Source organism: Antechinus flavipes, chromosome 2 (genome assembly GCF_016432865.1).
Source record: "Antechinus flavipes isolate AdamAnt ecotype Samford, QLD, Australia chromosome 2, AdamAnt_v2, whole genome shotgun sequence".
Taxonomy (NCBI): Eukaryota; Metazoa; Chordata; class Mammalia; order Dasyuromorphia; family Dasyuridae; genus Antechinus; species Antechinus flavipes.
Window position 1 is genome coordinate 452,002,291 of NC_067399.1, and position 17,194 is coordinate 452,019,484.

Sequence of the window (17,194 nt, forward strand, 5' to 3'; positions counted from 1 at the left end):
ACATTATCACTACCCTGCTCAATAAACTGCATTGGCTCTCAATTACTGATAGGATCAAATACAAACTTTTTAGCTGGGTTTTAAAGGCCTTCATAACCTCATTCCAATCTGCCTCCAGCTTTATCACATACCTTTCTTCTTCATGCACTCCAGTCTAGCCAAATCAGCCCTCTTATTGTTCCTCACACAATGCTCCATCTCCCATTTCCACACCTTATAAAGGCTAACTGCCATTCCTGGAATGCACACCCTTCCTACCTCTACCTCTCAAAATTTCTCATTTCCTTTAAATACCTCCTTCTTCATGACTCCTCCAGTACTAGTGCTTTCTCATCCCATGCCACTTCACCCAAAAATGACATATATTTACATACATGCTACTCCTAGAAATAGACTGCAAACTCTTTGAGTAAAGCTGTCTCCTAACAAGGTGCCTGGCACATAGGAGACACTTAACTATATGCCAATAGGGAATTTAGTTTCACAGGCAATAAATAATCCCTCCTTATAAACAAAGGGGTAACAACTGGCATGAGGACCTAATATATAAGCAGAAAGGGTTGCCAAGTGGCACACAGACAGTATTCAGAGCTGCCAAAGAAAGCAGAGACCTACCAAACCAGGAGTCCACATTATATACATCTTCATTACTCAAAGATGTGAAATTGAAGAAAGCTGTTGGAGCATCAAAGGTATAAGAGGCTTTACTCTGAGACATCATTGCTGCCTCTTCTTTGTTCACGAACAAGTCTCTCTGGCTGGTGCAATCACTGTCTGAAGAAGAAACAAGTCATGAGTGGGGCTGTGGAGTAGTCCAAGGCATGGTGCTCAAAATGTCAATGAAATGTAATGGAAAAGGCTGCATGAAAAAATTATGATGATAATAGCAATATTTTTCCAGTTTAAAATTTTAAAAATATACTTATATCCTTAATCTAGACAAAATAACCTTTTGGTATAAAATAGAATTGATTTCTTCTACAGTGCCTTCAAATCCAAAGGTCTGTTCAGTGGGTATGTTCCACAACATTGTGTGTGACCAACATTTTGGGGATTTGTCAAAAAATTGCCAAAGTACAAAACACTCACTCAAATTAGTTGGGAAAACAATGATCTAAGATGATATTTCTTGACCTTTTGGGGATTTCAGCACAGTGATATGTTATAGTCTTGCTGTCAACAAATTCAATATAATAAACATATACTAAGTGCATACTATGTGAAAGACATTTTGATAAAAAAAAATTAATTAAAAATTAAGCCTTAAATTCAAAGAAAGAATAGTCTAAGATACAAAATTAACCAAGAGAAGCAAATTTAAGATAAGCCAAAACAGGAGAGTTGGGGACAAGAGAGAGGAAAGAGAAGATAGGAGACTTCCCAAAAGTTGCAGCAAATGAACTGAATCCTGAAAGAAGGAAGGATTCTGGGGCAGAGATATGAGGAATACATTTGAGGCAGTCAACAGTTTGCATAAAGATATGGAAACAAAGAACAGCTCCAGGCCCAGTGTGTCTAAAATGTAGAATGCACAAGGGTAAGAATATAAAGCTAATAAGGAGGCTGCAGTCCTCCTGTGTCTCAGGTCAGGCTGACGAGGTTATATTTTCTCCTAGGGACCATGAGGAGTTCACTGAAAGCTTTGTGGCAGCTTAGTGGCATGGTTTGACCCAGACCTAAAGAAAATTACTTAGGCAGCTATGAGAAAGACAGCTTGGAGGTAGAAAGAAAACTGAAGCAAGAAGACCATGAATAGTGAACAATTATGAAAGATACAGGATGGTGGGGAAACGACCCAATTGCAAGGGAAGACTCAAGATAACACTGAGATTTAGAGCTTGGGTGACAAAGATGACGTTTCAAGAAAGGGTAGTTTTAGAGAAGTCCACAAGCTTAGAGGTGAAAAGGATGGCAGAAGTCATACAGTTCAACTTCTTCATTTTACAACATGGAAACTCAAGCCCCCTTTTGGTCAAGTGAGTAGTCCAATGTCATATAAGGAGCCCGAAATATGAGACCAAAGAATCTCAAAGCCTATGGCCTCTGACACCAAAGATAGCTTCTTCCCATAATGCCATGTTGCCTAAAAGGATGAAATCCTGAAGGAACATCCAAGTGATATACAGCAGGAAACCAGAGCTAGTAGGAAAGAGTTTGGGAGATGTTTTGGGCAATCGTTACCATGGGAATTGGCAAGGCATTGAGAATAAAATGCACTGAAGAACCCCAAAGTTCCAAAGGCTGGAGATGAATGGTGACCCGGCAAAGAAAAGAGAAGAGAGGGAGATAGGCCAGGTCAAGAGAATGTAATATCACAAATCCCAAAGGAAATGAGACTACTTAAGAGGATGCAGAAAGCAAGTCTGGATAATTTTTTTAAGAACTTAGTTATACTGGAATCTGAATGGATGCCCATCAGTTGGGGAATGGCTAAATAAATCATGGTATATGAATGTTATGGAATAATATTGTTGTGTAAGAAATGACCAGCAGGAAGATTTCAGAGAAGCCTGGAGAGACGTGAACTGATGCTGAATGAAATGAGCAGAACCAGGAGAACATTGTACACAGCAACAAAAAGACTATACAAAAATCAATTCTGATGGACATGGCTCTTTTCAACAATGAGATAACTGAAGCCAGTTCCAATGATGAAGAGATGGGAATTTGTCATGTGATGACATGTGTGATGTCATGTGATGAAGAGAGCCATTTGCACCCAGAGAGAGGAATGTGGGAACTGAGAGTGGATCACAACATAGCATTTCCACTCTTTTTATTGTTTGTTTGCATTTTGTTTTCTTTCTCATTCTTTTCTGGTTTGACTTGATTTTTCTTGTGCAGCAAGATAATTGTATAAATATGTGTATTTGTGTGTATGTATGTATGTATATTTATATAGGTACATTATATATACATATATATATGATATGATATATATACATATATATCATATATATATATGATTTAACATATATTTTTACCATGTTTAACATATATATTGGACTACTTGTCATCTAGGGGAGAGGTGGGGGAAGGAAGGGAAAATTGGAACACAAGGTTTTGCAAGGGTTAATGTTGAAGAATTATCCATGCATATATTTTGAAAAATAAAAAGTTTTAATTCAAAAAAAATTTTTTTGTTATATAAGAGAGAAAGGATATTAGGCCACAGAATCACTGAGGAAAAGCCAGAAGGGACCCTGGAGGTTACCTGGCCCACTCCGCAATCACACATAATGTCATAGTGGAATCTGAACCAAGGGCCCTTTGCCCTATCCCCAGAAGCCTCCTAAAAAGATGCAGATGGGTAGGTCCAATGAAGGAGAAAGTAAGGAGCCTGATTGGCTTGGACGGCAAAAGGAAGAGAAAAAGGAAAAAGAAAAATGAAATGAAATGAGAATAAGATAGAAGGAGGGGCAGAATAGGTGAATAAGCAAAGAGGCAGCTCAGGATGAGAGATAACAGAGAGCAAGGGGAGAAAAGCAGAGCTTGAGAAAAAGAAGTAGAGGAAGAGGGCACAAGGCAGAGATTCAGAAAAGTTACAGGCTTATTTGAGGTAACAAAATTAATGTCAAAGCTAGGATTTTGACCCAGTCCTCCCATTCCTACATATGATACTTGTTCTGCTCTACTTTTAGGTCTTTCTACAGACTAAGTTCCAAAAGGATTAGAAAAAGGAAAGCCCAAAAAGTATAAAAAAGAGCTCCTATTCTCTCTTTTTATCTTTCTAACTAGAGACCAGACAAACTCTATTCCTAGTTAAACTACTTAGTGACTTCTCTTCTCTCCATTTTCATTTGAACACACCTTTACTAAGGAAGTCATTCAACAGTCTAAGACTGGCTCTCAAAACTATTCCTCAGCGATGGTGATTAAAATGCCCCTGGGACAATCTTGGAGGAGGACTGTATCCAATGATATTATAAGGTTTCCCTTCTTGGGTAAACCAGACATTAAGGAGCATGGGAAAAATCTAAGATTCCCATGATCCAATGCTTACCCCAGGTCACTGGGCATGCTTCCCAGACTGGAATGTGACGGAAGACACCAAAGAGGGAAAAGGGAAGGAGGAGGTAAGAGGAGAGAATGTAATCCATCAACCTCTCCTAGCATTTTGAAAACAACAACTCAACTACAGAGTGTGACTGACACAAAGTAAGAGGTATGCAAAGATAGGAATATTTAACAATGATAGCTGAAATTTATATAGCATCTTAAGACTCGCAAAACACCTTATACAATATCATTTGGTTTGGATTAAAAAACAAAAAAAAAAAAAGAAGCTGGCTTTTCAGAGCTACAAAACCAGATATGGATTTTTAGATCTCATAAAAAGAATCTCAAAAAAGATTTTAAGAATTTTTAAAAAAGAAATCACAGGGGCAGCTAGATAGTACAGTGGATAGAGCACCAGCCTTGAAGTCAGGAGGACCTGAATTCAAATCTAGTCTCAGACACTTAACACTTCCTAGCTGTGTGACCCTGGGCAGGTCACTTAACCCCAATTGCCTCAGCAAATTAAAAAAAAAAAAAAAAAAGAAATCACCGATTTTTCAATCTCCCTAAACATACAATCAGTTGGCTAACAGATCCTAGATTCCTGCCCAATCAACACTACCTCATAATGCAGGCCTAATAGTTCTAAGGTAATTTAAGTTTAGTGCCTAAACGTTTAAAGAAAATGTTTCCATAAACTATTTACATCAATTAAATTCTATTTTAAATATCTTACTGCTTAAAGCACTCTCCTGTGGAGCAAATGCATTTCTTTCAGATTTTTATACACAAGGTTCTCCTAAAACCATCAGGCTTATAGTCAAGTCATGAACTCCCAGAAAGATACTTGCTTCCGGGGGGGAAAAAAGAAAAGAAAAGAGTCTATAAGAGAAGTGCTTAACCTATATTTAAGTGAAATTTTAAAATTAATATTAACATCTTGATGGAAATGTGAACTGATCCAATCATTCTGAATAACCATTTGGAATTATGCAATTAAAGTAACTAAACTATTAACACCCATTGACCTAGAAATTCAATGACAGAACAAACTCCCTAAGGAAGTTAAAGACAAAACCAAAGTTCTAATACAGACCAAAGTATTTATAGTAGGTCTTTTATGGTAACAAATGTTGCCCTGAAGCCAACTTAACCTTTCTTTAAAAATGAAAGTATGGGGTATGCAGGAGACCCTGAACATGTCGTACTTGGTTTCCCCATATTTCCATGAATATGAATTCCTAATATTTCTTAATGTTAAAAAATATTTCATTACATATACCAATTTGCTCAGCTATTCCTCATTGATGGGTGTCCCCTTATGACATATGCAGTGAACCAGACCATTTTCTTCCTTTGCTTCCACAAAAGTCTAACCTGACTGTCTTTTATTAAAACAATTGTTTGGCTTAGTTGAGATATCAGAAATGTGATCAGTAGAGCTAGGAGGGCCCAAGAGAATCTCCTCATTTTAGAGAGGAGGAAACTGAGGTCAAGTGATTTGTTCAAGTACAGAAAATGAAAGCAATACGTCTTACCAAAGTAAGCACCTTGCACAAATTCAGGTGGTAGAAACTTTTTTTTAAAGCCCACAGAAGCTAAGTGGGAAATGGAATAAGCTAAGGCCAAAACCAACTGTTAACAGAGTTGCAGGCATGGTGGGAATTGGATGCTTTCCTCTACCCTTCAATCAGGATTGAGTTTCTGTCAACACTCCTCACTTTAAAAAAAAGGCACATGCGTCATCGCATTCCCCCAAACAAGCCAACCTGCCAAATAAGAAATTTAGCATCACATTTCAAAATTAGCTGATTCTGATACAAAACGCCAGAGCTTTAGTGTGGCAAAATTAGGAACTCCCTTATTGGAAGACAGCTATTTATGACAGTCCCTGTAAGAAAGCAAGAGAAAACATCTCCCTAATTACCGTAATATTTTTATTCAAAGAACCTATTACTGTCAAAAAAGCTATGCTCAGCAATGAAAAGTTATAATAAGTTAAAAATTGTCTGTATCCACCAAGTTTACAATCTAGTACAATATTTGACATAGAAAAGACTAAAATTCAAAACTGAATATAAATGAAAGGTACAAATCCTAGGAAAGTCCAAAGAAAGATCAAAGAAGTTCATGGATCATGGAAGTGATAACATTAGAGCAGTTTTAAGAAATGAGTAGATTTTTTTCGAGAGGCTGGGGGCTGAGAGGAAGAAAATAGCAGAAGCAAAGACAAAGTGCTAGGCCTTGAAATTAAGAAGATAAACAATGACACCATCTTTGCCCTGAAGGAATTTATAATATGTGGGGCATGAGGGTATCAGATAAAACATGAACATATAATTAGAATGCAAAGAATATAAAAATATAGAAAAGATCATATAGAAATATGAAGAGGCAGGAATCACATTTCTAATTAAGTGACCAGTGTAAAACTTCAAAGAAGATTCAAGAAAAAAGTAAGGTCCTAAAAAAAAGGATTTCAATAGGAAAACTGAATTGCTATGGTTCTAATGGTCATACAGAATGGTCAACAAAAGCAGAGCCAGAAGAGGGCTAAAGAAGGATGAAGAACGGTGAGCACCCCAATTGGCTGTAATGTGGAATAAGTAGACTAGTGATGGAGATGTAAGACCGAAAAGGAATGCTATAGATTATATAGGACCTCGAATGTCAAGCTACATTGTTCAAATTTTACTCATAAACCAAATGGAAGACTTTAAACATGGAAGTTACATGATCAGAACTGTGTATTAAGATTGCTTTGGAAGGTTTGAATTGGAGAAACACAGAAAATTTGAGTAGTTTAATCAGTAAACTATATTACTTACAATACCCAGGGGAGAAGCAATGAGGACTTCTATCTCCTATAACTTCACTGTCCAGTGTCAAACATTAATAAATGGAAAGGAAATCTTCAAGTAAAAATTCAATTATGTTCATTTTATTTGTCTATTTTTATTAATGCAGAAGAGCAGACTTGGGGATTCTGGAAAGGCTTTTTCAATTAAGAACTGAAACAAAAGGGCTTTGGTGCTTGACCCTCCATTTACTGGTAAATTCTATTAAAACTAATGAGAAAAGAACACTAAACTAGGATTGAGGAAACTGGTCCCAGTTCTCTACTAACTAGTTGTGTGACCTCAGGTAAGAAAGACTCTCTGGGTCTTATGTAGAAGGGGCAAGAGGATATCTAAGGTATAAATCAAGGTTTGAATATAACTGCAAGGAAGTAATTTCACACATGGAATTGTAGATGTTCAGAACTAGTAAAAACCTAGGACACTACCTTGCCATTTAACACAGAGGGCAGATGAAACCAATAACCTACCCAAGTAGAAAGACTGAAATTAAAATAGATTTCTTGACCTCCAAAATCTTTCCATTCTAGCCTTCAGGCTTTCCTATAGAAATATCTGCTTCTCTGCCTGTTTTCACTTAGTGCCATGTATCAATGAGGTGTGAAATCACAAATGTTTTAAAAATTTATAAGATTTGACATGGAAGAAGATACAAATGCTATGACTCAAGTGAATGCAAATCATGAAAATTCAAAAAAAGTACAACATAATACAAAGAGTCCTAAACTGGCAGTCAAAAGACATTAATCATATTCTGGTATCTACCACTAATTGGGCAAGGCCATTTTCCCTCCTAGGACCTGAGTTTCCTCATCTGTTAAATAAGACAATTAGATTAGACAATAAGATAATTAGATTAGATGTATTTAAAGTTGAGGCTCCAAATAAATGGTTTTATATCACTTTACAATTACCTCAATTTTCTCTTTCAGGTGACATTCTAGAAATAACTTGAAATAAAAATGATACTTCTGTCACTGAGAAGCAAAGTAAATGAATACCAGAAATAAGACAAAATGCTCTAAAACCAGTGTCAAGAAAAACTAAATTATCATTCAAGTCCACAATACTCAAGAGATGGTCTATTTTTATCTTAAGACTTTCAACTGTCAGCAGTATGAGGATGTGAATATAGGCTCCCTAAAAGAACCTCTAGCATGCCTGGCATAGAAGGTACAGAGACACTCAATAAACACCTATTCACTTGAAAATACATAATGTTTGTCACTGTCCTTACCAAGAACCTATAATAGGTCCCCTATTATATCAAGTTGAGGCTCTTCAGACCTTTCAAGATCCTTCACAAATTAAATTCTTCTTTCACACCTTACTTAGCCTTAGATCTTCTCAAGAAGCAGCCTTCTTTCCTGAAAGATCCATGTTCTCAAAACTACTTGTAACATGGATGCAAAGACATATTCCCACCTGCTTACATTTTGCTTATGGCTTCACTTCTGTTATTTCTCCCCAAATATATTCCTCCCTAAAGACCAACCATTCTTCAAAGCCCAGTCCAAGTTCCATAGCGCCTCCCTTGGCCTTTTCCGACTATCCCAACCTTAGAATAAGTTCATAGGTAAGATGACAGAGTGCAAAAAGAGATGGGTTTGGAGTCAGATGGTATGGGTTCAAATCCCAGCTACATGATTTAGTACCTCTGTAACCTTGGGCAAATGACTAAACCTCTCTGGGTTTATTTCATCATCTCTGAAATGAGGGGATTGGTCTAGGTGACCTAGATGTACTAAAGCCCTGAGCCAACTCTAAATCCATGATCAACAACCAGTGAGATCACATTCCATCCCATGAACTTCTATTGTACTTATGATCTGGCAACACCACATAGTTAAAAACTTAGTAATTGTCTGTCAGGCTTTAAGTTTTGTAACAAAAGCATCTATCTTCTAAGTGTCTTGGGATAGAACATCCAAAATGCCTAGCATAATACTTTGCCTACAACATGCTCAAATAGTTGTTGAAAATCTGGTCCTTGATTAGAGCTCTCTATATTTGCAAGCCTATTCCTATGGCTAAATCTCAATTCCAATTCCTGTAACTTTGTGAGTATGAGCACCTATAAGTATTTAAAGTCACTGGCAAAAAAGAAAGTGCTAGTGAGCTATAAAGTTCATGGTTTCCAAGAAATTTTAAGCTTCTACATGGGTTTCAGAGGACTGATTGAAAAAAAAAAGAACCATCGATCAGGGCCAGGAGATCATTATAGACTTCAACAACAATACTATATGATGACCAATTCTGATGGACCTGGCCATCCTCAGCAATGAGATGAACCAAATCAGTTCCAATGGAGCAGTAATGAACTGAACCAACTATACCCAGCGAAAGAACTCTGGGAGATGACTAAGAACCATTACATTGAATTCCAAATCCCTATATTTTTGCACACCTGCATTTTTGAGTTCCTTCACAGGCTAATATTTCAGAGTCCGATTCTTTTTGTACAGCAAAATAACGGTTTGGTCATATATACTTATAGTGTATCTAATTTATATTTTAACATATTTAACATGTATTGGACTACCTGCCATCTGGGGGAGGGGTGAAGGGAAGGAGGGGAAAAATTGGAACAAGAGGTTTGGCAATTGTCAATGCTGTAAAGTTACCCATACATATAACCTATAAATAAAAGGCTATTAAAATAAAATAAAATAAAAAAAGAACCAGAAAAATAAGTATTTATAATAAAGAATTGCAAAAGTTGCAACATAATCCCTCAATTTCCATGTATTCCTGATATCAGCCACTCCCAGCCTATCTCTCTTCACTCTTCATCCAAAAATAGACTAGCCTTGACAAGTTCCATAAATCAAATGATACAGATTGTGGAAGGTAGTTAGTTGCAAGAGAGTACATTCTAAGCAGTATTGAGACAGTGGTCAAGTAGCTGCAATACTCTAAGAAAAACAAACAGACTTAAATGATGCCTAGCCTCTATTCAGTTTGTAAAGTTATGTCGGCCTCAATTCTATGAGGAAAGACTGTAAATTAAACTACAAGATGCAGTAGGCAGAACGTTAAAACTTAAGACACTTAATTGCTTTCAAAAGATTACTTTCTTCTATATTTTGAAACTGAAATCATAAAGTACCCTAATAAAATCTCCTGTAAGATTAAGATTCCCAACTAACTTTGCCACTTAAAATACTTAGAATAAATCATGTAAATCATGAAATGGTTTGACTTTTGTGAATAGCAGTGAAGAACACTGCTTGGGGGCAGCCAAGTACCAATAATTATCACAAGCAGTCTTATTAGTGCCATTTCCCAAGAGATACCCCTGCCTCCCTTCACAAGAGAAGAGAGATCTAGTTTCAGCACCACAAGTTAAATGGAGTCAAGTTATTTTCATCATGCCCACAGAGAAAACACCTACATATTTTTTTCTTGTACATAAGGGATTAGCGGGAGTCAGTAAATGGCAACATAATCCAGCATGCAGTCTTAACTGTTAATCAAAGTCACAAACTAAATCTGAAGGAAGTTTAATGGACTTTGTGTTTCCACATTTAAGTTTGCTAACTTCTTCAATGTTGAAACCAGATCTGTTTACAGAAACAGATCTAAGAAGCTTCCAAAATTGGGTCAATTTTAAATCCAATGACAATCCTCCAGCATCCAAACACTCAGAAGTCAGCACAGGACACAAGAACATTTGTTTTAATCCATCACTGTCAAGAAACATGAAGCAAATCTATATTTCCAGCATTTCCCTCACCCCATCCCTTCTAGACTATTTCATATGTTATCCTTAAAAAGAAGTTTTCTCTTAAGAAGAGAACAAATTCAAAGATCTTCATTTTCCTCAGGGGAGAGACCATTACCTTCAGGCGTCTCTAAATAACAGTTCACCTTTAGGCATTCCTTGGGCCCTAAATGGAAATTGATGATACTGGTAATCAAAGTAACAAGCTTTCTGGTTTCAGTACTCACTAGAAATAAAGAAAAATAGCAAATTTAAAGTAAATCAGATATTGAATGAACAACCTGTTAGAGCTCAAAAGGTCTCTCTTAGTTCTAATAATTTATGAAAATTAACTCTTCAAGAAACTTAGGAGGCAAAACAAAAATATCAAAAGAAATCTCAAAAATGACAAATTCAAATGAATTAACATCGCATTAATAAGTACCTATTTAGTTTGTGTTTTTAAATAAGCATACCACCCTCTAACCTCAACAAAACTAAAGATTATATATAACTGAAAGGATCAGGAAGCCAACAGGTAAATCTGCCACAAACTCTTTCCTTCTCTGAATTTCAAACCGCCTCATTTATATAATAAGGGAATCAGGACTAAATAAAATGATCAGAATACATATGTTATTCATAGACTTTTATGAGGTCCCTGACAATTCTAATAGTCTAATTGCATGGTTACACCTGTTACTTTCCTTCAAAAATCTGTTCATTTTGCTTAAATTGGTTATCACTGCCTTAAAAAAAGTGTTTACCAATATTTTCCAGTTTATTATAATATGATCTAGCTGGGACACCTGATAAGTAGTGCATTCTTTCTGAACCTACCTCCCAAATCCATTGGTTCAGCCATCTACTATAAAGGTAGCAAAATATCAACCATTTTTTTCCCTTTTTTCATATCAAAGTTAGCAACAAATTTTGAGATGATCAACAAAATTATCAAATTAGCCTAAATTATTTTCCCTTTAACCCCCACCCCTTTTTTGTGTGTGTTTCACTCTAGGAATAGACCCTAACCTCCAGCTTACCTGTCAATCTGCAGGTCCACTTGCCCACAGGCTGAGAGTGAAAGCCCAAAGTAACCTCTCCCAAATTATCTGAAAGACTGGAATGCAACCTTCTGCCAAGAGCAGTCCTAGAAGAAACAAGTAAGGCTTGGCATGGGTATAAATTCTTTTAGTCTTAAGGTAACTAGATGGGGTAAAAGAGGTAGGAAGAGAAGGAACAGATAACAAACAGGAGGCAAAAGTCCAGAGTAGATGGTTGGACAGAAAACCTAGAGAGGATTAAAGAAACAGTGACAATGCACTTCATTCTGTGAATACTTCATTCTGTGAAAAAATTTTGCCAGTATCATGCCAGTAGCAACAGTTTTAATTTTTGCACCTAGACCAGCTACTTCTGCAAACTCCAAATTGGTAAGAATGGGAAGAACAGGTTTACTTAGCTGCCTGGTATATCAGGGGGGAAAAAAATCAGTGGTATTTTCTAGCTGTGTGATCTTAAGCAAGTTCCCTAATTTCCCCAAGTTTATGAGCTCTATCTATAAAGTGAAGAAAAAATACTTGCACCACCTCTCTTTCTGAATACCTTAATGGAGTACAGATGTTAGATGATTATGGAGTATCATACTCTTGATTAGAAACATTTCTGAATGAGAGAAGCCAAAGGGAGAACTAGAAGGAAAAGCTTTGTAAGGTCAGTACCCAAGTCTGGCAAGACTGCCAAGATGAATGAATGAAACCCATCGTTAAGCTCTTATAACCTGCCAAGTACAAGGATACTAATATAACAGAGCCAGTCCCAGTCTTTAAGAAGCTAATTCTAATAAGTGGAAAGACAATGGAAGAGCAGTATCCAGGAAGAGTCATAAAGAAAGTGGAACAAAAGGACAGTCTATTAACATACCAATCTGCACGTCACTCTTTTCAAGTTTGTTAATGGTAATAGTGATTTGGTTACAGTTCTCAGAGAAAGAGAATGGTAGAAAGAGGAGAATGGTAGAAGAAGGGGAAAGAAAAGAGGGCTATCCCTAGTTGAAAGAAGATAAAGTCCTATATGTTTCATCATTTCTTCCCTGGAACTTTCATTGGTTTTTCAAATTATTTTGAATTCAACTTCATTTTAATGATCTTTTCATTTACAAAGTTGAAAATTACTTATTGTATTATACATTGTATAATTTGTTTCATTGTACATATTTTTATTTGGATCTATTTATTTTATTCTGCATCATTTCATACAAATCTTTTCATGCTTCCATGAATTTATTAATTTCTTTCTGCAGAGTAAAACTCTGTGGACCCCTTTTTCAAAATAATATGTATTTCCTGGTGACAAGTCACCTTCTTTAATTAGGATTATCACAAATTCTTATTTCATTAATGGAGTTAAACTCTTTCAAATTAATGAATTAACACCTTCCCATATCTGAGATGCTCAATGTTGCTGAACATGTCTTCCTGTACTCTAGCCAACACACGAACATTTTTAAAAAGGAATTACTTTTACCAAACAAGACAATAAAGAATTTCTACTAGACAGCTCCCTTTTTGGTGAGATGAGAATCAATTTCATGAAGGTTGAATTGACAAATATAAAGCTAGATCCTTGAAAGATATACCAGAAACTATTTTATACTAGTCTCCAAAATATTTTGTACATCCTTAAATACAGAGGAAGCATCTTTGGAACAGACAGCTATATTTCATACTTCTGTATTTCCAAAGTATCTAGCACATTCCCAGCTTACAATGATAAATGAGAGAAATTCAAGAGAAACAGTACAATAGAAGGAAAGTCCATTTCAGAATAGATACTTGACCATTACTACCTAAACAAATGATGCGTCCTAGGAAAAGTATTAGGAAATCAAGATCTTTTCTTGTCTTCAGGATAACCAAGGGCTGAGGAGGCAGGAAAAAAAGATGCAACATCAAAATAAAGACAATGAAATTACAAGTGATGCCACATAAAAAAGCACTAAATTTATCTCTACGATTACTTACCAAGTGATTAATCAAAATTTGTTGACTGACTGGCAATTTTCATTTCTATGGTGTTTTAAACTTTACATAGGCCTCCCAACCACAAATCTGATGCTCCTTCCACTCATCACATGGATCTGAACACCATGAAGACCTGGGTTCTAAGAGGAGGATCTAGTTGTGACTGATTAAATCAATTAGGTTCATAGACTTAGAGCTAGGAGGAACTTCAGAGGGATTCTTGTCTAAATCTCTTCTTTAAAAAAAAAATTATAAACAAGAAGTTTATTTAAACAACAAGATATTTGATTTGAAAGAAAAACTAAGATTGATTTCTTTACAATAATTTATCTCTATTGAGAGACAGAGATTGCCCTAGACATACATAAAAGTTATAAAACTGTCCTTAGTTTTACAATGATAAAAGAAAAACACTGAAATTATCTGATCAAACAAGATATGCAAGGATTTTTTGGTGGGTTTTTTGTTGTTGTTAAATATTGGGTAAAGTAACTTATGAGAATATATAAAGATGAAAGCTGAATGAGCATTACTAATAGAGAAAAGGAAAATTTTCATAGAACCAGTTTTCTTTCCTTATCCATTTCCATATGATGTTGCTCAAAATATCAGTCATTTAGTTTTTTAAAAATTACACATTATGCCTATGCACATACATCAGTTGCTTTGTGTACAATAAAGGAATGGGGGAAGGAATCAAAGAAATGAGAAAACTATACTGCCATAGTCAGGATATGAAGGAACCAAATCTTGGTTTTCTAATGTAAATGAATTGTTTTCTTTTCAGTTCTGGAGTTGAAGGTTTTATTTTTTTTTTCCTCCAAGGCAAATGGAGTTAAGTGACTTGCCCAGGGTCACAAGCTTGAACGTGTTCCATGTCTGAGATCACATTTGAACTCAGGTTTTTCTGACTCAAGGGCTGGTGCTCTATTCACTGCGCCACCTAGCTACCCCAGCGGTTCTATTTTTGTTAAGTCTCCTAATCCTTTACTGGAATATATCGATTGTATCTTCATCCTCCGTTTTCAATTGTACAGGTGTACCTGTTTCTTTGATTCGTTGCTCGTCAAATCTGAATCTGATCTGCCTCACTGACAAACTCTCATGTTCCACAATAGGCTTTCATTCTACCAAGTTATATGTGCCTCAACCTTAAATTGTACCACTTGTCCTGCCACCTTCAAATTAATACAGTCGTTTCTGATAGTTGGCCAAGGCGCAATCCCCTCAGCCACCATTTTGCAAGAGGCACCAGGATGGTCAGGTAAGGGCTGAAAGGGATGAGGAAGATGATGGTGGTGATGGCAAGAAAGAAGACTAAGAGGGAGCATCTAGAGATTTTAGAGAAGCCATCTGAGACCCACAAAGATTAAATGTGCAATCCAAGGTCACTTGCGCAGTAACTGACAAGATTCTTATCACAAGGACTCCTTTAAAGCTTGGTTTCTAGGTGTTTAAAATAAGAATACTACTAATTCCTGTGGAATGAATGTCAAAAGATCACAAAAGATAGATTAGAATCCCAGTTTGAGAACTAGTGTCTGCTTCCCAGCGGAACTACTTTTACTACTCACACTTATGTGTTAGTCAATCCTACGGAAAACAAGTAGGGATTGATCCTAGATTTAAAGGCGGAGTAGACCAGACATTCAGTCATCAGCCAGTCCCATCTCCTTTAGTTTTACAGAAAAAGAAACTAGGGCCAAGACAGGCAAAGAAACATGCTCAGGTTATAAAGGTTTTAAACAGTAGAGTGGAGATTCACACCGAATTCCTTCAAGTTCAAATCCACTTTCTACTGAAAAGTTTTTTCATCATCACTTCCTACCAAAGGCTGGGGACACAGTAAATACTTAATGTCTATGGAATTTAACAGAGTGACTTGTTTAAAAAAAAACAAAATAACGTCACTGTCTGAACTTGTTTCTCCCACGTGTAAAACTGGAACAATAATGAACAACCCAAGGAGAAGATAATGAATGGAAAAGCGTTTAGTAAACCTTAACTAAATGTGAGAAAATAGAAACTAAGTTACCCCCCAATCTTGGGAATCATAAAACCTTTATTCCAGTTCTAGCTCTCAGTAAATTGAGTGATCTTGGGTCGGTCAGGACCCCGGAATTTGACTCTGCTGCTACAACTATATAAGTGACGCCCATCCTCTTCCTCCCTCCCTCGGAGGCTGAAACGGGAGCTGCTATTGTTATGCCAGGGGCTCCCCTCCCCTGGTCAGCAAAAGCTCAAGGCTGGACCCCTCAACGCCCGATCCCCATTTCTCCCGAGAAAGGAGGAAGAGGATTAGAAAGCGGACGGGAAGGAACGAGGCCCACCCAGACCTCCAGCTCGACGAGTGAGGCCAGGGAGAAGCCCCGGGGACTAGAGGAGAGAGGGGGCCTCCACAAGGCGCGGCAAAACCACCGCCCTCCGAATGCCCTGGGAGGCTGCAAGGTACCGAAGAGGGTGAGGGGACTGACGCCGGAGGATAAATGCGGGGACAGGTAACGCCTACACTCACCTCCAATTTGTACCGCCGGTGCCTACACCTCCAGCTGGGGCAACTCAACTCGCTACCCGTTAAAGATTTGAAAGAGGACTTTTGAGTCTGAATCTTCCAATCAGAAGACGGGAAGCGCGGGGCTCTGCGCCTTCCGATTGGTCAGCGCGGCAGCAACTGCGGCCGAGAGCCCACAGGAAGGAAAGAGACACAAATATCCTCATCCTTCGCAACAGAATCTTGGTCTTCCGAAGCCTGCTGGGAAATGTTGTCCTTGGACGATTTCAACCAATGGAGTAGGCCCAAAGGAAACTACATCACCCAAAAGGCTCTGCGCCAAGATCATCCCAAATGACTTTTTTTTGGAATGAAGTTTTAGAACTTTGCTGGCTCTTCTCACTAGAGGAATCCCGAGTTATTTAAGTTTTTTTTTTTTTTTGTTTGATTGTTTGTCTGTGTTTAATCTCAATGAAGCTCCACGACACATTTGTAGTCGAGAATAAAAACATCCCTTTTCCTGATATGTGGTCTGGTCTCAAAATGTTCCCTCTGACGCCATTGATTGGATTCTTCCACTTTGGGAGCTGGATAATATTCCCTGCCTGGGATACACGAAGTGGATTGTTTCTGAGTCCTTCCTTCCTCCTCCCTCGGAAGGAGCGTGCCCTGGCGGGTATGCTGTTGAGAGGCTGGAACCGCAGATAGGGGAATCCCCAGAGTGGGAGCGAGGACTGGCGCTTCTTTCCCAGGGTCTAAGATCACGGCTCCGACACAGGAAGCCTATTTAATATTCCAGCGGGTTACTGTGGTTTGGGGATTTTTACACAAGTGTTTTATAAATGTGGTTTTCTTAATCCCACGAGGCAGGCACTTTAAATGTTTACATTCCCATTTTGCAGATTACATAACTGAGTCAACTTTCCTTCCTCACTTTGGCAGGCTCCTATTTTTGTGGAAGGTATCCATAAGGGTATTCAGGACCCTTGGCAATTAACCTTCAACCCTTCATTCCAAATTTATCTAATACTATTCCCATTCCCATACTCTACCTCAGTGATGTCAACCTCAAATAGAAACGGGCCACTAATCCATTCATAAGGATCCCTATGGTCACAAA

General features: G+C 37.4%; 1 protein-coding gene across 6 annotated transcripts in view; it reads right to left on the reverse strand.

The window, feature by feature from the left end:
• Window positions 1–16,197, reverse strand: part of TPX2 (TPX2 microtubule nucleation factor) — a 63,110-nt gene extending 46,913 nt beyond the window's left edge. For 3 of the 6 annotated variants that reach the window (XM_051979383.1, XM_051979382.1, XM_051979378.1), the window contains exons 1-4: window positions 16,099–16,197; window positions 11,604–11,710; window positions 10,700–10,807; window positions 616–774 (exon numbers count right to left, since the gene is read on the reverse strand). In XM_051979383.1, coding sequence (XP_051835343.1) covers window positions 616–721 — 106 coding nt within the window. In that variant the 5' untranslated portion in view covers window positions 722–774; window positions 10,700–10,807; window positions 11,604–11,710; window positions 16,099–16,197. Of the gene's footprint in view, window positions 1–615; window positions 1,171–10,699; window positions 10,808–11,603; window positions 11,711–16,098 lie in introns of those variants that run through there. The other 3 variants (XM_051979379.1, XM_051979381.1, XM_051979380.1) reach the window with 3 other exon arrangements.
• Between the last annotated feature and the right edge of the window lie 997 nt (window positions 16,198–17,194).